Source organism: Labeo rohita, chromosome 15 (assembly GCF_022985175.1).
Source record: "Labeo rohita strain BAU-BD-2019 chromosome 15, IGBB_LRoh.1.0, whole genome shotgun sequence".
NCBI lineage: Eukaryota > Metazoa > Chordata > Actinopteri > Cypriniformes > Cyprinidae > Labeo > Labeo rohita.
Genome location: NC_066883.1, coordinates 16,230,291 through 16,253,713, shown reverse-complemented (window position 1 = coordinate 16,253,713; position 23,423 = coordinate 16,230,291). Strand labels below are relative to the sequence as shown.

General features: G+C 33.9%; 1 protein-coding gene across 2 annotated transcripts in view; it reads right to left on the bottom strand.

Annotated features, from left to right (window-relative positions):
• Window positions 1–23,423, bottom strand: part of tpst1 (tyrosylprotein sulfotransferase 1) — a 72,960-nt gene that overhangs the window by 37,502 nt on the left and 12,035 nt on the right. For both annotated transcript variants that reach the window (XM_051129233.1, XM_051129234.1), the window contains exon 2: window positions 12,602–13,614. In XM_051129233.1, coding sequence (XP_050985190.1) covers window positions 12,602–13,434 — 833 coding nt within the window. In that variant the 5' untranslated portion in view covers window positions 13,435–13,614. The remainder of the gene's footprint in view (window positions 1–12,601; window positions 13,615–23,423) is intronic.

Here is a 23,423-nt window from a genome sequence, read left to right as displayed (position 1 = left end):
ATTTACATTGGAATTGCACTTCAGCTGCAACGTGATTAATAGATTTACTGTTTCCCAGGACAGAGAGGACTGTTTTCTTTCTTTGCTGCAGTTATTTTCCTCAGTGGAAAACTCAAAAATCATTCACTGACAAACAGAAAAAGCAAGTCACATCTAAGCGTGGACAGGAGAAAAAAAGCCATTTCTGACAGCCTGGCAGTGGATGCGTCATGCCATTCTCTAGAAAATAACATCCTCTGTTCAGCAGTTGCTATGGCCAACACATGCCAAACACGCAGTCTGCCTGCGCTGACGCTAATTGGTATGAATCTCTTTATGATACATAGCTGACACCCTTTGAGGTGAGATTTGCATCTGTAAGCTTTACAAAAGCAAAAATACTGTACGAAAGAAAACAGCAGGGATGTGTTGCTGCAGTAGGCACAGAACAAGGATGCAGATAAGCTGTTTGATTTCACCAAAACTGGTTACTCTAATATCCCATATTTCAAATGTATCTTTTAAAGTATGAAAAATTAAATATGAATTTATACAACAGTTCTTTCTGCCCTGTTGAAAAATCCAGCATATGCTCGTTAGGTATGTTTTAAAACATGGCCGCTGGTTTGAGCTGGTTTAAGCTGGTCCTTAGCTGATCATGAGCTGGTTTAAAGGGGTCATCGGATGCCCGAAGTTCACTTTTTCATGTTGTTTGAACATTAATGTGTTTTGGCAGTGTATGTACAAATCTACTCTACAATGATAGAAATCCATGCAGTGGTTTTTAATTAATCTGTGAAAATAATATTCCCTTTTTCAAATCGAGCCATTCTCAGATGCCGTCACACTGACAGAGGCCGCTCCCACGATAGTTGATTGACGTGAGCGTCTTACCTCAGATCAGCTGTAACAGCCCGACCTCCATTGTTTCGATGCTGGAGCAGGGATTTAAGTTAGACAAGAATATCTCAGATCTGAGCCACTGAAGATATTTCCGAAGGATTAAGTTTGTTTGTGAAGGGAATGTGCCTCCCGATCTACATAAAAGCAGAAGTGAGTATAAGGGTTTTTTATGAAACTCTGCAATCACCTTCGCTAATAACCTGCAAGTTAGCAAGTTTAGCGGCTAAACGCGGCTAAATTGGCTAAAGTAAACAGGCTCGTCACTCCACAGAGAGAAGAGAAGGGCGGGGCGAGCAGAGCTCATTAACATTTAAAGCAACCTCAACCAGAAGAGGGTGATTTTTGCAGAGTTGATTTTGGCATGGTAAAAAGGGTGTTGTTTTACACAACCATTGAGAGTTTTTAACCAAAGTATATTATTGACTTTTCATTAAGACCCTAAAGAATCATATCAACTTGTGGAAAACAGCCATCTGATGACCCCTTTAAGCTAGTTAGTTAGTTGCTTAGGACCAGCTTAAACCAGCTCAAACCAGCAGCCATGCTTCAAAACATACTTAACCAGCATATGCTGTTTTTTTCAACAGGGTGGCCCTCGAATCTGATTGGCTGAGAGGAGATATTCTAGTGACATTGGAACTTCAACCGTTTCACCGTTGTTTGCGGAATATTTCACAGTGAGTGTCACGGCGGACAGCCAAATCCACCATAATTTTATACATATAATACCATTTTTGTCTCATTTTGAGTTTTTTTTTTTAAGGTGAGAATGTACTTGTTTAGACTTCAACAATGTGGTTCCTTAAAGGGGTCATCGAATGCCCATTTTCCACATGTTGATATGATTCTTTGCGAAAATCAGCTATGCAAATATCATCCTGGTCAGGGTTGCTTTAAATGTTAATGAACTCTGCTCGCCCCGCCCCGCTCTTCTCTCTGTGGAGTGACGAGCCTGTTTACTTCAGCCGCATTTAGCGCGTTTAGCCACTAAACTTGCTAACTAGCACATTATTAGGAAAGGCGATTGCTACCCAATTGCTACTCAAAATCTCTGCAATCCCAAAACTAGCCCAAAACTAGTCTAAGCGTGTTTCGAGGGGGGTCCCTTATAAAAATCCCTGGGGGGTAAAATACACACTTTTTGGAGGGGTTCCCCCTGGTATGGTTCGCAATTCAGGGGCTAAATATAACAGTATTAAATTGCAATTCATTACAATATTGAATTGAATTATTACAATATTGAATTGAATTATTACAATATTTTAATGATGCTGACTAATCGTTTCAGCCCTAACTGGCAACCTAGACTGTCAAAATATTATTGGATAAATCTGGAAACTAGTCTGGAAACTAAAACTATTATAAATCATTTTGAGTTTCTTTCTGGCATTTTGTCACTTCTTATTATAGAGGAAAGTGTAAAAAGAAGCAAATGATGAGAATAGAAGAAGAAAAGGATGGGAGCTGAATTCAAACTCATGTGTAGGAGCACATGTGCCAGCCACTAGACCACGTCTCCGCCGAACGACACATTTAATCATGAAAATCTTACTTAGACTTCCATATTTCCCAGAGAAGGTGAGTATCTTCAGTGTGTGTTCACCACCCACGGCCCATATGTACAGTAACTGCTCCAACAGCAACACAAATCACCATGCTGTCTATAAGCGGCCGGGTTAGAGAGATGAAAGAGATAATTTAACTCCGCTACTGCTACATCCATTACTCTACAGCAGGAGCTATATGACAGCAGACGCTGCATATATCATAACTCGATGACACAAAGGGTGGCGATCCACTAGATTTTTTTGCAGCACTCACTCGGTACAAACATGCTAGCCTTTTCTCGCCATATTGTGAGTGCACAAACAAACACACACAAACGCGTTTGTAAGGTCACGCGGAGCTCCCTTCTGGAAGAGCGGCTTAATGGTCTCTGGCTGTTAGTCAATTATTCATGGAGGGCGCTAGAGCTTTTTAGCATGGTGGTGTAGTACTAAAGCCAAATAACAGAGCCCTGAGCTACATGGGCCGTTTGTACTAATGGCCAGGTCTCTGCCGCTAGCCGCTTAAATCATGCATTCAGAATTGATGTTTATGGACAGGCCCATGTCTGGTGGCCCATACGTTGGTCAGAGAGACTCATGGGTGGTGAGCCGCTGATCAATAGCTAAAAAAAAAAAAAAAACAAACCAAACAGATAGAGACCCGGCGCTAACAAACCTAAGTGCAGAGAGCCGCTCCCCTGGCAGGTGTTGTGGGCCAAATTTAATGGACTTGTATTTGTACGTCCCCTCTGGGATAAAGGGCGGTTTCAGTGTTTATTACTAGCCATTAGGGCCCTAAAGGCTCCCCTCTGCCTAAAATCATATCAGTGCCTTCTCTGAAATGAGCTATGGTGGTTTAGTTCCCCTCAAGGACTGCAGAACCATGAAGGCTTGAGCTGGCGTGCTTTTTTCTGATGCCTGCAAGGAGAGCAAAGGCGCCTCTTTGGCCGAGTCCTACATGGGATCTGCTCTGCTGAGCCGCAACATCACGCTTGAGAGGTGTTGTTGCATCTGAATGATGAAATATTCATGCATGTGTGCACAATGCAAATTTAGATTGAATTTACACAACATGTCTAAACCGCTTTATCATTGAGCCATTTAGGTTTGACTACCTTTACTAGATACCTGAAAAATGATGAAAAAATAAAATAAAATAAAAAGTTGAAAATTAAAAATTCTGTCATAATTTACTCACAAGTTATTCCAACCCTGTGAGTTTCCTTTTCTGTCGAACACAAAAGAAAATATTTTGGAAGTCCATAAAAGAAGTCAATGGCTATTGGCAGCTGTTGGGCTAACAATATTCTTCAAAATATATTAAAGCTATCAGAAAAAAGAAACTCGTACAGGTTTGAAATGACTTGGGGATGAGTAGATGACAGAATATTCATTTTTGGGTGAACCATCTTTCTGAACATCTCACTGGAGGCAAACACTGTCAGTGAATAAAAACTTAAAAATCTCTCCATTACTTATACATGGAATATAATGCATATAGAGTCATGCCTATGATAATTTTTGGAGCTTTTAAATACTTGTTTGTATTGTAGCTGTATTAACTGCTGTTTGCAGAGGTAAAATGAAGAGCTAAGGAGCTGTCTTTAATTACTCTGTAAAGACCAGGGTACTCCAACCCTGCTCCTGGAGAGCTCCTTCCTGCAGACTTAACTAACCCTGCTTCATCACACCTGTCTGTAATTAAGTAGCATCTGCAGTATGGTAGCTCTCCAAGTTCAGGGTTTGAGATCCCTGTTAAAGACATTTGATTATACAGCATTTTACTATAAAACTCAAAATGGATGACGGCCAAAAAGGCAGAAATAGAAAAATTAGGTATTGTTTGATTTGGTATACTTATGATTAGGATTTTACATCAAACTATCTAGAAATATAAACAAAATTGTAAATTTTGTATATCTTTTGACGTGTAGGTGGAATTGTCCCAAAACTACTCACATGACCTCAGGTCAAGTTTGGTATAACACGTACCAAGTTTGGTCAGAATCCGCTAAAGCGTTGCAAAGATATAGCCTCATGTCCATTTTTGCGCAAATTTCGTCAAATTCATTACTGCGCTTTACGAGAACGGTTTGGTCTATCGGAAATCTTTTGATAACTTTTTGCCAGCATTGTCTGAAGATGATCTAAACCAATTTTGGTGGAAATCTGACAAACTACCTAGGGAGAGTTTGAAAAAGTAGATTTTTCTCAGATATGCATTTGAATAGAAATAGTGCAAATTTAGCCCGTTGGGCTAAAGAGCTAGAGAGTTTAAGATAGGGATTCCAAATTTGCTATGGCTAATATTGAGACTGTCAGTGGTTCTATGGGCTGCCATAGACTTCCAGAGCAGAAGAAGACGACGAAGAAGAAGTGTCAAGGTTACAATAACTAAGCTAAATATGAACTTTCAAGAACAGGACATATATGTCCACAATGCATCTGCAACAAGCTGCATATAATGCCCTCTTTTAATGAGCATTTGTTTCTGATCAATGGAAACAGTGTGCTGAAGAATGCACATGCTACTGTCTGGACACGAGAAGACAAGCTCCATCCATCCCGCTTCCATCTCTCTCCTGAGGGCTAGGTTAAGATCTCAGTCTCTCCAGCTCACTGTCACTGAGACGTGACAAACAGCAGTACTGCTCACTTAGCGTTCATTAAGGATTTTTATGGATATCCAAAGCAGGCAGTCAACCCTTCACAGAGCCCACTGAAGGACAAGAACAGGGATCTTGTCACTAGAAGGGCTCTAGTAAATTAAACAGAGCCTGGGTTGGACTCACTGGAGCAGACACAAGAAGCACTCAAGTCTTGCCTCAGGACACATGGGATATGGGTGCAGAATCACAACAACAGTAAAATACCTGTCGAAGCCACCACAGATACTCCTGTGAGATTCTTCCTACAGCACAGCATAAACCTCCAGCAATCCCCATTAGGCCTGGAAAGCCTGATCAAGCAATAGTAAGAGGCATTATGGATGTTGCAGTGGTAGTGGTATAGAGGTTGCCAGAAAGGAGAGCTGGAAAACTGCAACAAAACCTGAATACTAGAGGTGCACCGATCGACTGGCCAGGGGGGAATTAGCCGTTTTTTTACGTTTTGACGAGTATTCACACAAATACACTTATGTGAACGTAAACAGTTGGGAGAATATCAGACATGTATCAGTAAATTGCATCCGTGCATTCAATTTTAAAGGGACAGGAGCCTAATTTAGCTGCTATTGTCTGTGGCATTGATATTAATCAAGCAACAAAAGAAAGACAGAAAATCACTCACTGCCCTTGACTGAATCACTTTAGTAGCCCTAAAGATTAATCTAAATTTATTTATATATAAATATGTCTGAAAGAATGAAGAATGTGGTAAACAAGTTGTTACAACGAATGCATAATTAGCCTATATAACCATTGGTATTTCACTGAAAAGAAGACCATGTTCTTGTTTCTTTATGAGAAGTCGCTTCGTTTCATTTTAGAAATGAAATTTTAGAGAAATGCTTAATAAACGCATTACACTACTGTAGATTTACTCGCTTAAAATCTTACTATATTCGATATTAAATTCAGATGACTAAAACTAAATGGCATTTTAGTCAAAAGACTATGACTAAGACTAAATCAAAATTTAGAAAACTGTAATCGGTGCATCTCTGCTAAATACTTTTCTAAAAAAAAAAAAAAAAAAAAATGTAAAAATGGTGGTAAACTGCACTTTGTGTACAAGCAGAGGAATGCATATGCATGCATCACAGTACTCACAGAAAAGAAGAAATTGTTGAATAAAGCCGTTATTTTTGCTTGTCACAAAGTTTGTTTCGCAAAAAATTTAGCACCTACTCTGACAATATGTGATTTCGACGCCCCTAGTCATTTGGAAATGTAACAGCCCATCTAACCTCGCCAAACCACATTATTCAGAATTAATGCTGAAGTATAATAACTGCGCTTCGGAATTTTGGAAACTCTCCAACAACAACATTGTTACACAATAGTGTAAAAGACAGCTGACTTATGATAATGAGCTTAAATACCAGAGGCTTTTTAGGAAACAGGGTAGTCAAGTTCCGAGTGATTTACTCATTTCGTTTAATGTGGAAACTGAAAATGAATCATTCATTCAGGAAAGGTTGAATCTGTCAGTGTCATCGCACAAACAACCACTTGTCCATTCAGTGGCTAATGACACTGTGTGTCACTGAGCCCTTCATTATGTGGTTTTGGAAGAATAACAGAGCGTTCAGCAGCTGAGGTGTTTCTAACTCATCCCTTTCCTGTTCCACAACAGATATGAAGAAGCACTGTTTTTATTGACAGCACTCCATTCTATTAAACACTGTCTTGTAACTGTGTGCCCTTCAGCTTTCCTCCAAATGTTCAGACATGGAGCATAAAAACAGCAGCCACCAATAACATGCTGAATGCTCAAATCTTAATCCCCGCTTAATACGCAAGACCTCATAACCTGATTTAGCCTTTCTTTGTAGTCTTGATTTAGTTTACAAAGTAAAAAGAGATTTAAAAGGTACCTGCTTAAAAGGATAGAATCCTAAAAGTATGACTTTCTTCTTTCAGACGAATGCAATCAGATCTATATTAAAAAATATCCTGTCTCTTCCAAGCTTTATAATGGCAGTGAATGGCTGTTGAGAGTTTGAACTCCAATAAAGTGCATCCATCCATCATAAAAAGTACTCCACACGGCTCCAGGGGTAATAAAGACATTTTAAATATAGATATTTTTCTTACACAAATGCATCGATTTGCTTCAGACCACCTTTATTAACCCCCTAGAGTTGTGTGGAGTACTTTTTATGATGGATGGATGTGCTTTATTGGGCTTCAAAATCTCAACAGCCATTCACTGCCATTATAAAGCTTGGAAGACCCAGGACATTTTTTAATATAACTCCGACTGTATTCGTCTGAAAGAACAAAGTCGTATACACCTAGGATGGCTTGAGGATGAGTAAAGATATGGCTTGTGTCATATCATGTGAGAACGATTGTTTAACACATTTAACAGCATCACTAATAAAAACTCGAATACGAAAAAACTCCTTCAAATTTTGCATCATTGTTAATTTTTTCACAGAGGTCTCATTTTGTTTGCTTTAAAAACAGTACAAATGTTTATAATCTTACTTAATATTAATAAATATTACTGTTTATTACTTTATACTGAGCATATAGTAAATAAAAAAAGATTATGTATCATTGTGCTTACTGAAAAAATGCTTATTTTTGAGCGCATTTTCCATTTTGACACATAATTGAGCAATTTAAGAGCAAATACATGTTTAACTTACCCTTAAACCATTCTAGGTGTATGCAACTTTCTTCTTTCAAACAAATACAATCAAGTTATATTCAAAAAAATCCTGGTTCTTCCAAGCTTTATAATGGCAGTGAATGGGTGTTGAAATTTTGAAGTCCAATAAAGTGCATGCAACCATTATAAAAGGTACTCCACACAGCTCCAGCGGGTTAATAAAGTGAATCGATGCGTTTGAATCGTTGCGAATCGATTCCGATGCGTTTGTGTAAGAAAAATATCCATATTTAAAACTTTATAAACCGTAATCTCTAGCTTCCGCTAACTGTCGTACGCACGGTTTTCCTTTGCTGTAAACAAAACTTGGTTCTCACAAGACTAGCATATTCTCACCAGAGTGTACGGTACTTTACTGGAACGCCACTCTTTCATGCACATACGACAGTTAACGGAAGCTAGAGATTATGGTTTATAATGTTTTAAATATATTTTTCTTACACAAACGCATCAATTTACCTCAGAAGGCCTTATTAACCTCCCAGAACCGTGTGGAGTACTTTTTATGATGGATAGATGCACTTTATTGGACTTTAAAATCTCAACACCCATGCACTGCCATTATAAAGCTTGGAAGAGCCAGGATTTTTAAATATATTGTATTGGATTGTATTGAAAGAGGAAAGTCATATACACCTAGGATTGCTTGAGGGTGAGTAAATCATGTGGTAATTTTAATTTCTTGGGTCAACTGTCCCTTTAAAAGCAAATACTGTATATTAAAAACGAACAACAACTCATATCAAATATTGTTAAAGGCAAAAATGTTTTGTTGTTTTATTACCAGCTCTAATCTAAAGGACGTAATAAGGACTGAAAATGAGAAAGAGAGAGCACTGACATCTAGGAAAGTCAGGACAAGTATTTAGTTCACCGAGCTTACAGATATTTGACAGACCACAGATGAAAGACAGACCAGAGATGCTTGGAGAACAAAGGGGGGGAAGGAGTGGTATGCTACAGCATCCAAATAAAAATGAAAAATGTGGGCCCTTTCTGACCATAAGCTTTTTATTTCTAAAAATGGACACCAGACGGAAGCCAAATTTCTTTGTGGGACATAAAGGGGCTCAACTGATTCATGTGTTAATGGCAGAGACCCTTTGTGCTTTTGAGATTTCAACGACTTCTGCAGGCCATGTTTGTATCGAACATCCACACCATATGACCAAAACCATGTTTTTCTAGAGTGATTAATGAACCACTGACTAACCTTGTTTTGTTCTTTAGTATGTAACTCCCTAAAGTACAGAAACAAATTACCACTGAGAAGCATTTGACAAAACAAGGTTGCATTTACACAAAAAAGCAAAAAGAACTGAATTTAACAAACTACAGTCTTTTCATTATACATCAATTTTTCCTATTGGAGAAATTCATCACGACTCATGTTCCAACATGCAGCAACATGTTTTACTGCTGTAGGAATGTTGCCGGTGAACTACACCCCTTCATTTGGTCTATTCAGGGCATGAACTGTGCAGAAAACTCATTAGATTCAGGACAACATAGCTGCAACACAACATACTGTGGTCAAACAGATCGTGTACACAACTGCACTCCAGGGATTATCAAGTTGTTTTCAGCCAGAACTGAAAATAATGCATGACTGGAGAATTTTGACACTGTACAGTTATAGTCTGACAGAGAGAGAAACGCCTACACACATCTGCACATGCACATAAATGAAAACAAAGCGTTGTTTATGTTTGGAATAGCACATTACCATACTAGTGTGATCATTTCTGCAGTATATAGTGCATATACTATCCACAGTATGCAACTTTCTACCCATATACACAGGTGATGTAATGCCTCATGCTTGACTTTATCGCCCATATACACTGTGATGAATTAACGGAATAATCAAATCACAATATTTAATAGATTTTTCCTGACTAATCGTTTGATCAGACTGATTTTCACTTATTTAGCTAACTCCGGCATAACATTTGCAGATGGTTCCTGTTAAATAAATGAAATAAACTAAACTGAACCGAACTACCATACTTAGAATGTTTTAAACAAATCACTTTTAGATTATAAAAACATAGACATAAAAATTTAATTGAATAAAAATGCAAAATATCTGTACCTATTTGTTAACATTAACTAAAACTAAACATATTATAAACTGAAAGGGTAAAATAAAATAAATTAGAAAACTTAAAAACAAAAATCTGAAATATTGCCTAAAATAAACTGAAATAAGATTAAACTGAAATACTAAAATGACACTGAATTAGAAATACAGTAAAACAATAGGAATAAAAAAATAATACAAATAACAACAAGTAAATGACTTAAACTAAACGAAGAATAATGGAATTTTAAAAATAAAACATTAATAAATATTAACACTGAATTAAATTTATAAGTTATGTGACAGAAATATTGCCTAAAATCAACTGAAATGATATTAAACTGAAATACTAAAACTGATACTGAAACAGAAACACATTAAAACAACAGAAAATTTAAGAATTAATACAAATAACCAAAAAACACACCAAAATGACTTCAACTAAACTAAAAATAAAACTGAAGTCATAAAAATAAAACCTAAGATCTAAATATTAACACAATGAAATTTACAAGTTATGTGACAGCAATGTAGTTTACTGTTATTTTTTACTGTAATGAGTAGTAATGTGAATCATGCATTTATAGATTACATAAATATTTACTTGTTTTAAGTTATCATGAATGAGTATTAGTTACAGCTTCTTTCATTTTAGTTTCATTTGCAACAATTTTTCGATTGCATAAAAAAAGTTTAACAAGCTTAAAAACAGAAATATTGCCTAAAATAAACTGAAATAAGATTTAACTGAAACACCAAAAAAAAAAAAAAAAAAAAAAAAAAAAAAAAAAAAAAAAAATCGCTAAAACTGACACTAAAATAGTAATTAAAACAAGAGAAATATAAAAAAATACAAATAAAAAAAGCATAACAAAATTACTTAAACTAAACTAAAAATAAAACTGAAGTTATAAAAATAAAACCTAAAATCAAAATATTAATAAATGTTAACACACAAAAAAATAAAGGTATGTGACAGCAATGTAGTTTACAGTTGTTTTTTACTGTAATGAGTAGTAATGGGAATCATGATTTTATAGATCAAACTAAATATTAAATAATTATTAATATTAACTTGTTTTAAGATATTATGAATAAGCATCAAAAGCTTCTTTTATTTTCGTTTAATTTGCAACAATTTTTCGGTTAAATAAAACATATTCAACAAGCTTAAAAACTTAAACGTAAAATAAACATCAGGAAAAATGCCTAAAATAATCACTAAAAATGACACTGAAAAAGAAATAAACTAAAATAATATAAATATATTTTTAATGAAAACAAATAAGAAAAAACACAGTTACTTAAGCTAAACTAAAAATACAACTAAAATTATAAAAATAAAACCTAACATTAAAATATTAATAAATATGAACAATGACATTTACAAGTTATGTGACAGCAATGTAGTTTACTTTTTTTACTGTAATGAGTAGTAATGTGAATCATGATTTTACAGATCAAACTAAATATTAAATAATAAATCATTATTAATATTAATTTGTTTTAATTTATTATGAATAAGCATTAAAAGCTTATTTTATTTTAGTATTTTAGTAACAGAAATAAATTAAAATACTCTAATTTATTTTAATTCTAACAAATAACAAAAAACACAATTACGTAAGCTGAACTAAAAATACAACTGAAATTCTGAAAAAAAAAAAAAAAAAAAAAAAACTAAAAATCAAAATATTAATAAATATTAACACAATGAAATGTACAAGTTTTGTGACAGCAATGTAGTTTACAAACTAAATATTGCATAATAAATAATTATTAATATTAACTTGTTTCAAGTTATTATGAACAAGTATTATTTATAGCTTTCTTTCATTTTAGTTTCACTCGCAACAATTTTTCGGTTGAATAAAAAAAAAAAATTCAACATGCTTAATTAAACCTAAAACTGACACTGAAATAGAAATAAATTAAAACAATATAAATATTTAAAAAACACAAATAACAAAAAACACCAAATAACAAAACTACTCAAACTGAAATTATAAAAATAAAACAAAATCATTGCTTTTTAATTTTACAAATCAAATTAAATATTACATCATAAATAATAATTATTAATAATAACTTCATTATAATGAATAAGTATTATTTATAGCTTTCTTTCATTTTAGTTTCACTCGCAACAATTTTTGCGGTTGAATAAAACAAAAAAATTCAACATGCTTAAAAATTAAAAACTAAAACTGACACTGAAATAGAAATAAATTAAAACAATATAAATATTTAAAAAACACAAAATAAAACTATAAATTATAAAAATAAAACAAAATCATTGCTTTTTAATTTTACAAATCAAATTAAATATTACATCATAAATAATAATTATTAATAATAACTTCATTATTATGAGTAAGCATTATTTATATCACATTTACATATTTATTTATAAAAATGCTAAATATCTGTATTTATTTCTATATTTATAAAATACGCAAGTCATGTGAAACGTCTATTTGACATCATTACACATGCCGTTTCACACGCTATTTTTGGAAAAAAAGTAGGCAGCAGGCCATAAGCATTACCCTAGTATGCCAAACATAGCCTGTATGACACAAATGGCTGGTGACATTAACTAGATAAGATAACTCAACGGAGTTTAAATAATCCAGATGGCTTATAAAACGCAAGATACGCCTTCTAGAACGCACGGCTCTAAATCCTGCTTTGGTTTCGACAAGAAAACAATCATAGCTTGTTGTTAGTGCACGACAGCACTTACTTGGAGAGCGAAACGCCTCCTGCCTTCCCAATGAGCTCCTCGTGGTGCAGAACTGCATCATTCCAAGGAATGTTCAGGAATTTCAGAAGCGTTCTCATCCATTTTTCCGGGTGCAGGACGAGCTGTTCGTAGTGCACGGGCAGGCACTTGTCCGCTGCCTCCAGGCACTGAGTGTACATTGTCTCTATGGCCCGGTTCCACTTTGTCAGGCAGTCCCGGTAGCTGCTCAAGTCAAACCCGGCGATGGTGACTTTCCGGGAGATCATGGAGTGGACGGAGGCCCTGCCGTCACGGATCATGAGGATGAACTTGGCGTGCGGAAAGATCTTAGCCAGATACGTGAGTGATTTAAGAGCAAAAGGGTCTTTATTACACAGGTAGTTGGCCGGTTCCCCGTGTTTTACGATGATCTCCAGGAGGAAAGCTTGCATGGCTGAGTCCAAGACCTCATCTGTTACTCCAGCTTCGTCTAGCCGCATTTTCTCCCGGCCGGAGCGACTCCACATCTGCTTCATGGCCAGGATGCGAGGGATGACACGGGTTTCTTCTCCACAGCGCACTTCGGGATGAGCGTCAAGCATGGCTCGCATAAGAGTGGTGCCGCTGCGAGGGACGCCGCCGATAAATATAAGAGGCATGTCTTTATTGTAAATGAACGGGGTGCTGAGGTTCTGTCCCGTGCGCAGGGTGGTGCGCAGGCTGCTCACCAGCGGCTGGCTGCGCTCCTCTATCCGGTGGTGGCACTCCATGGCGTGCCGACCCAAGTAGAAGACTGTAACGGAGCTGATGACCAAACAGGCCACCAGTAAGTTCTGCTTTAGCTTGCCGATCATCTCGGGGGCGAGCTGGAGGGCCGGTTGAGGAGCCAGGGGTGGAGCGAGACGGGGAAGAAGCAGAAATAGGGAAGGTGAGGTTGAGAGGAACGCCCGATACTCAGGACTGGCCGTGAGGGAGCGAGCGGAGGCTGGGATCTGCTGTACGCAGCTCTTGTCGAGTACCTGAATCCATCAGGCCTGAAACACAACAGAACGGATCATTCACTCAACCTCATTCGATTACAGCATGTGTGGGTTAAAGACAAATGAGTGTCTATCCCAAAGGGAATGAAGGTCTAGTTTAAACATATATTGTTAAAAGGTTCTCATTGTATTCATGTGGGTTTCATGTGATTTAAAAAAAATAAATAAATAATCCTATTTAATGACTCTAAAAATGTCATGTGGTGCAATCATCAAGAAAAACATAAAAATATAATGTTCCAAAACACCATGAACACATGAGTCCAGTAATAATTTGGATATTTTTTTTTTTTTTTTTTTTTTTTAGTGTAAACAGTATTTTTTTATGTATACATTTTATATAAATTATTTATTTACATTTTATATACATTTTAAATATATACTTTAAATACATTTAAACTGTGTCTACTCAGATTTTGGGTTTTAATTAATAAGCAAACCAGTTTTGTTTAATAATAATAAAAAACAAACAAATAAATAAATAAATAATAATAATAATAATAAATAAACTCTTCATTAGGATATCAGGACATCACCATGATTTACAAATTTAAATTTAAATTTAAAAACGAGCTCATCATAGAAGAGATGTATTTTTGTGTATGAATTTCATTTTAATTGTATTTTTGAATAAAATGATAGATTCAGACAAAAAGATATAATTTATCCTTGTCAATTAACTCAATTATTGAACAAAGAGAAATATTAAAAATTAATATAATGACCTTGACACACATATCAGATTTTTTTTTTTTTCAAATAATAAGGAAAACAGTTTTGTAACTAACTAACTAAATAAGATAAGATAAGATAAGATAAGATATCAGGAAAAAGCTTAAAAACCTAAAAGAAAAATCTTAAATATTGCCTAAAATAAACTGAAATAAGATTAAATTGAAATATTAAAATTACTAAAATTAACATTGAAATAGAAATTAAACAATAGAGATATTTAAAAAAAAAATGCAAAATAACAAATAACAAAAAACCTAAGTAACCTAAAAAAATAAATAAAAGCTAAATTGTTTTTTATTTTAATTTAATAAATGAATAGATATAGGCAAAAAATATTATCATTGATCCTTGTCAATCAACTCAATTACTGATCAAAGAGAAATATTTAAAATTAATATACTGACCTTGACGCGCAGCAATATCAGATTTGTTTTTTTTTTTTCAAATAAAAAGTAAAAAAAAAAAATTGTTTAAATAAATAAACAGAATATCAAAACGGCTTAAAAACTTGAAACAAAAATCTTAAATATTGCCTAAAATAAACTGAAATAAGATTAAATTACTAAAACTAACACTGAAATAGAAATAAATTAAAACAATAGAAAGATTAAAAAAAATACAATATAAATATAATTTATTATTTATTTATTTATTGTCTTTTTTTTTTTTTTTTTTTTTTTTTTTTTTGATTGACCCTTGTCAATCAACTCAACTATTGATCAAAGAATCAAAGATAAATATTTAATTAATATATTGACCTTGATCAACAGCCATACCAGATTTGGTTTTTCAAATAATAAGTAAAGCAGTTTTGTGAAATAAAGAAATAAATAGGATATCACGACATCTCCATGATTGCCAAAAATAATAAAATTAATAACAAAAATTAAAACAACCCCATCATAGAAGGGATGTATTCAAGTAATATTGCCTATGAATCGCATGTTAATTGTTTGTTTTTAAATCAATTAATAGACTTAGACAAAAAAAGATATTACCACTGACCCTTGTCAATCAACTTAATTATTGATCAAAGAGAAATATTGTAATCATACTTGCAATGCAAATAAATCCAAATAAATACTGGCCTGTTCAACCAAAAAAAAAAAAAAAAAAAAAAAAAAAAGTAAAGTGCTTAAAGCAAATGGACTGAACAAAAAAATGCTTGCGAGGACAAAAAGTATCAGACTTCAACATATTGGACGATAAGCACAATTGGATTTTCTCAACACTTGCGAGATATAGTAGTCTGAAATAAGAGACAGATCTGGTCGGATATCTTAAGATTGACTCATGTTTCCTCCCACTCTCGGTGTACAGAGAGCACATCTCCAGCAGCTACAAGACGTATGACCTTGCAGTCTTTAATTTGCGCTGTGCGCTACACAACCTTAAGGAGTGGGTGGCCAACTCAACACAAGCAGCACGTATAAAACTTGACCACACTGTTCTGGCTCTGGCGCGTCGGGTTTGTTACAAGGTTTTCCATGTGCTATTCTCTGACCAAAGCGCCGATCAGCGTAGCACACGTTGGCCCGTGTCAGCACTGCACTTAAACATGCTAGTGGAGGAGAAAAAGCAAGGGAGAATCCCTGGAGACTATGATGTAAACTCTATTTTTATATTTCTTAAGAAAATCTGAGTGCTGTTTGTCTGTGCATGGTGTTGCGTTGCCATGTGGTTATTAAGGTGTTCTGAATATGTTGCTATGCAAATGAAAAGGTCCAATAAATCAGCTTTTTTCAGTTAATACTGGATTTTTAATCAATTCTATTTATAATAATAACTAGGGATGAGCGAGTACAGCATTATCTGTATCTGTATCTGTATCTGTTAACCATATGAATTATCTGTATCTGTATCTGTACTCGGAGTGGGCGGGGCCTAACCCGGAAGTGGGTGGGATTTAACCTGGAAGTGGGTCATGTTGTATTGAAATGGGCGGGGCTTTAACCGGTATGTTATTTTAAGCATGCAATTGATATGGGTTGATCAGAAATTGTTATATTTATTGCTGATTAGAAAACTATTTACATGACAGCATCAGCATTGAGCTTCAGATCAGTGGTTTTGATCATGATAACAAACGAACTATATACAGAATAAGTTTTGCAACAATGAATACAACACATGCGGTTGCAATTATGAAGTAAAATGTAATGAACAAGAGTTTTCATTTCAACATAACTTTCTTTTTTTTAACCTTGAGCAGTGTGGTTTTTTTATTTATTTATTTATTTATGAAATACAGAAAGAAAGTGTCAGACACTCAGTGCGTGAAGTAAAAAAACTGGTCAGAGCCAGCTGACGGTTTAAAAAAGAAAAATAAATTCTCCGACAGGCAGAGACGCGAGTCGCTTTTACCAAGCACCACGTCTGAACAAACCCCACGTTTACCAAAACTCTACTGGCTGTTCTCTTCTCTTCTCAGTGTTCTGTGTGTGTGTGTGAGCAGAGCGGGACACAGCAACACAATAAATCTGTATGTGTTAGTGATGCGCGGATGGCGGTTATATCCGCGGGCGCTGCGGACAATCCGCGGGTCGGGTGGGTCGGGTAATAAAAAATTGCATTCTGATTATTTGCGGGTGGTTCGCGGGTGGATGAGAAAAATCAATAATGACGCAAATATTAACTGTATTTTCTAACATATGTTTTAAATACTCGAGTAGGTTAATATGCAGTGGTGTGTATAACCCGCGTATACCCATTTCTTTATCAGTCGGCTCTGCGCACCCACTTCTAAATCCCCTCTGATGCGCATCATTCAGTAGTGTCCTGCATTAGCCAAAATCATGACAGGCCACCATTTGTAACTAAATCGTATGTGAATAAATGCAAATATTCGCTCAAAACACCCAGCAAAGACGGTAAGGACCCTAGCGCCGGCTTCCTTTGAAATATGTTTTATCATTGCACCTGATGCGCCTGATGCGCCCGCGCCCGCGCCGTCCGCGCCAGCACCACATTTGCTGCCTGTTCATACGCGAGAGCATGTCAAGAGAGGCACGCCGAGTATTAAAATAAAAATTATTATTGATTACTAATTTGAATCAGTACATTATACCGAAAACAATACGTCACGTCCAGATATCAGTTAACGTTATTCTTTTTAGCGTGGATTTGGCTTAAAAGCACGAGTGATTAAGCTTATAAGTGTTCATCACATTCATCATATCATCATGCAAAACTAAGAATTAGAATAATTGTAAATGACGATCGGGTGCGGGTCGGGTGCGGTTATCTAAATCAGAGAAAAATACAGGTGCGGGTGGGTGGCGGGCGGATCATTTATTTGGAGCTGCGGATTCCGGTGACGTTTAAGCTCATCCGCGCATCTCTAGTATGTGTGTAGGGGAGGGGCCCTGTGACTAGCCTATCACAGAACGCAGACACAGTAAACTACCCAATGAGAATTTTTATTCAATCCGAGCACAGATATTGACTCTTATTACTCGTATGATACTCCTACTCGGCAAAAGTGCTTTATCCGTGCCGGATACTCGTTTCAGCCGAGTATCCGGCTCAACTCTAATAATAACAAAAAAAATTTGTATTTTTTTTGTATTTTATACACACTGTTTAAATAGACAGACCGACTAGATAGATAGATGTCCATATATATATATATATATATATACATACTACCGTTCAAAAGTTTGGGGTCAGTACATTTTTATTGTTTCTTTTTTTTTTTTTTTTTTTTTAAGAAATTAATACTTTTATTCACCAAGGAGTTAATAATTAAAAGTTTATTAAAAGTTAATAATAAATAATTTACATTGTTATTAAATATTTATATTTTGAATAAACACTGTACTTTTTAAACTTGTTATTCATGAAAGAATGCTGAAAAAAAAAAAGTTACAGGTTCCAAAAAATATTTGGCAGCACAACTGTTGATATTATCCAACATTGATCATTCTAATAATAAATCCGCATATTAGAATGATTTCTGAAGGATCATGTGACACTTAAGACTGGAGTAACAGCTGATAAAAATTCAGCTTTTCATCACAGGAATAAATTCTATTTTAAAGTATGTTAAAATAAAAAACATTATTTTATACTGTAAAAACATTTTGCAATATTCTATATTTTTAATCAAATAAATGCAGCCTTGATGAGCATAAGAGACTTCTTTAAAGACTATTACAAGTCTTACTGACCCCAAACTTTTGAACGGTAGTGTATATATATATTTATTATCATGTATATTAATGTATAAATACTGTTTTAAATCATTTTTAACAAACAGGTCAAGTTATAGGCAATAGGATAAAATGGGTCAAATTTTCTTTTTTTTTATTTTTATGTATATATATATATATATATATATATATAATTTTTTTTTATTTATCATTTTATAAATATTTTGTTTTAATATAATATAAATATATAATTCATATATAACATATAATTTGTATTTAATATAATATATATATATATATATATAATATAATTTTGATACATATTTTAAAAACACTTTATTAATTTATTTTCTGCATTATTTTCTAACATTATATTTATATTATATAGAAATAAATTATTTATATATATATATAGATATATAGATATATAGATATATAGATATATAGATAGATAGATAGATAGATAGACAGATAGATATAATCATTACAATTTATATATATTAGAATTTGTATATAATATTTTAATATATATAAAATAATGTGTGTGTCAATTATCTTTCTCAGTAATTTTTATATTTTTTAATTATATATTTTTTATATGCATTTTTACATTTTATATATAATTTTAGAGTTTTTCAGTTTTACATATAAAAATACAATGGTTGAATATTTTCTTTCATTTTAATGAATTTAATTATTTAGTATATTTCTACTAAATTATTTAGTATATTTAATTATTTAGTTCATTTATTGGTTATGGAAGCAGGTTATAGGAGTTATTATCTTTACCTAAAGCTAAAACTAAAACTATTAAAATCATTAATGTTAATTAAAATAAAGTTGAAATAAAATCTAAATACTGAAGTAAAAATTGTAAAATCTTAAAAAAAAAAAAAACAAGTAAAAATGTAAACTACAAAATTGGAATAACTGAAATTAGTTTAAGTTGAAGCATAAAAAAACCCCAATCAAACCTAAATATTCATATTTTAAAAAGTAAATAAATTCTAATATAAAAAAAAAACAAAACAAAAAAAAAACACAATAAGAATAATATTAAAATAACATTCCAACTCTTGATATCTTAGGTGATACAATAGGTTTACAATATAATGGCAGTTCAAACCGGAATCATAATATTTATCAAAATAATTGTGGTGTGATTTCATTTGGCCAAATCATTTAAGTCTTAACAAGCTCCAATTATGTCTTGGCACTACTTTGGTAACTTTCAAGTGCAAGTGAAACATTGGCCTGGGTGTTTTTAGTGCTAAATTAATCTCGTCAATGAGTTGCAATTGTTTTGCTTTTTTATTCAAGCTCTTTTACTGCCAAACCGAAAATCTGTCAAATGCACAGAAAAATGGCCTCCAATAGCCTAATTTCCATATTTCAAAGACTTGAAAGAAGGTCATCTGTAGTGTTTATTACATTACCTACAGGTATTATCAAGATAACAAAAGGTGTGTGGAGGCATTAAGCCACTTTCCTCACAGCAGCCCCAAGAGACCCTCTCAAGCCATCCGAAAGGAGGTTACCCACAATGACCCACCCGGGAACCCAGCCAATAAAGTTCCTTGAGACACCTGAGCCTGGTACCGCTGGGAATCTATTCCAGGATGCTGGTGATGGTAAAGTGACCCTTAATTGACACAGCTCTTCATCTCTGTCCACATAAAGGAGATTACATGTGATCACCATTATTCATTACTGTCAAGAATTTCTTAAAGGACCAATATTGCATTACCTTACATCATATGATGAGAATCCCTGACACTGAGGGACTCGAATACCCACACAGACACATTCAGATGGCATTAGGGAATCTATAAAGGCTGTAGGGAACAAATATTGATCACCAAGGCTGAGCTTTCCCTCATAAAACGAATAGTTCCCATCCTGGATGCTGATTGGCCAATACAGAGCGCCATTGTGCTGCTTAAACACACTATACAGTAACAAATTACATGAAACACCTTTTAATCTGCTGCGTTTTTATCACTGTGCAGCCATAGAGGCCAGCTATATCAGGAAAGGACAGCACATGAACCGGATGACAACAGAATTGTTTAATAATATAACATTTCAGTCAGGGGTGGGCGATACACCAGTAGACACGATTAACCGCTAGAAATTTGTCAACCTGTAGAGAACTTCTCTAAATCATCTTTATCGCGGTTACACGCTCACGTAACGTTGCCGTGCTATGGGATCAGGAATATATAATTTGCAAGCGTTTTTAAGCATTACGGATTTAAAAACAAGTGATTTTAAGCCATTATAGCGCAATCAGCAGTGAAAGAGAACTTAATATTTCGCTATATGTGTGCACAAGTAAAGACAGTGCTTATAGAGTGCAGGAGTATTGAACGGATTGATTTTTGTCGATTTATAGGCCTTGAACAATTTAATACACACACTAGTATGTGTTACACTTCAGACTTAAAAACACTGTAATCTAAGTCTTAAGTGAAAGCAAACATGAAAGAAAACACATGTGTAACAGTATACTGGGTCCGGGGAGCTCTTAAAGTGACAGCAGTCTAATATTCCTGCTTCTCTAGCATTTCTTATTTATTTGTTCGACTGTAATTTTTTTCATCCTATTGTTTGTAATTAGTTTCTTATTCTAATTTAATCAATGATTGTTCATTTGTCTTCAGTGAGCTTGAGATATATATATATATATATATATATACATACACACTACCGTTCAAAAGTTTGGGGTCAGTACATTTTTATTGTTTCTTTTTTTTTTTTTTTTTTTTTTTTAAGAAATTAATACTTTTATTCACCAAGGATGTATTAAGTTAATAATTCAAAGTTTATTAAAAGTTAATAATAAATAATTTACATTGCTATAAAATATTTATATTTTGAATAAACACTGCACTTTTTAAACATATTTATTCATGAAAGAATCCTGAAAAAAAAAATTACAGGTTCCAAAAAATATTTGGCAGCACAACTGTTGATATTATCCAACATTGATCATTCTAATAATAAATCCGCATATTAGAATGATTTCTGAAGGATCATGTGACACTTAAGACTGGAGTAACAGCTGATAAAAATTCAGTTTTTCATCACAGGAATAAATTCTATTTTAAAGTATGTTAAAATAAAAAAACATTATTTTATATTGTAAAAACATTTTGCAATATTACTGTTTTTTTTTTTGTATATTTTTAATCAAATAAATGCAGCCTTGATGAGCATAAGAGACTACTTTAAAGACTACAGTAAGTTTTTTTTTTTGGGATATTGACACTAGTGACAAGAATTATTACATTTTTAAAATTTTATATCATAAAGACCTTTTTAAAGCAAAAATAACTATATTGTGATATATATTGTTACAGTGAAATAAAATTACTCATATCAAGATTTTGGTCATATCACCCACCCTTAACTTCAGTGACTGTACTTGTGGTCCTAAAATAAAAAGGAAGAACAAAGAGACAGAGACTGAGTTGATAAATTCGGGGAGGAGTTAATACAGTACGTATGAACAAGGAAGAATTTTTGAGCAAAATTAACTCTTACCAGTTTAATTTGTCCAACAAGGGCTGTTTACAAACATATTTTTGAATTAAATAGAAATGCCAGAGATTATTTTTTAAACTTTAAGTTAAACGTAAACTTTTTAAGTTAAGTTTAAGTTAAGTTTAAGTTTTTAAGTTAAGCTTAAATTAAGATTAGGTTTTTAAGTGTAGTTTAACTTAAGTTTACGTTCTTAAGTTAAATTAAACTTAAATTTAAGTTTTTAAGTTATGGCAAGTTTATTTATATAGCACATTCCATTAGGGGTGTAAGAAAATATCGATACACATGTGTATCGCAATATTTCGTTTGGTGATACTGTATCAATTCTAAAAAAAATGGAATATCGATATTTAAAAAAAAAAAAAATCATACAAGATTCATGACAGTTGCTTCGTTTTGAGCTTATATCCTGACCGCTAAATTGCAGTCTTCTTATCTCTGAACTTAAACAGTGACAGAAAATACTAGCTTATGGGCACGCCACTAATGTTAGTGTTAATGGAGGATGAAAAAATAGTTCCTGCTCCCGCTTCAGTGTAAAGTGTGGCGTCATTTTGGGTTTAAGGTAAAGTTTGCTCCAGGACACGGCAAGCAGCGGAACTGCCACGTGGCTTGCCACGTCCCGCGAAAGGACCTTCGCACCGGGCAGGGTGGCGCAGCAGCGCGGCTGCCAGCTGCTTTCTCTCGTGGTGGGGCTGTTTTGTGCAGTTGGCGGTGCTTGCATCACGGTCTCTGTGATTCCACGCGCAGCATAATTACAAACTGAAAAACTTGCAAAATCCAAAACTCGCGAAATTCTCAGAACAAAAAAGTTCTCCGAATGTCCAATAACTGTATTTATTTTATTGTTTTACAATTCTTTTGTTTTCTTTAGGAATCCTGCGAGCACTTTATTTTTTATTGATATTAAGCAGATGTAATTCTTACGTTCAGATCAAAATGATCTGACACGGTTACAATTGTAAACTTAAATTTTAAAGCAGGGTCTAAAAATATATATGGTCTATTTATAAATGCTTAGATTTTACACATTTAATAACTAAAGAATCTTGCAAGCACTTTATTTTCCCCCTTTACTCATACTGCACAAAAAGTGATTCAGTAACATTGAATGGTTTGCATATGGTGGTGTGTTCTTAATTACAGCTTTCCTAAAATTATGTCCTATTCATAAAATAAGAAATATCCCAACATATCGCCTTGTTTACAGTATCACAATGTATCGCAACATATCATATTGCAAACCCTGTATCGTGACACGTATCGTATCGCCAGATTCTTGCCAAAACACAGCCCTACATTTCATACACAATGATAATTCAAAAAATAATAATCACAACAATAAAACAAGGAATTTAAAACTTTTAAAAT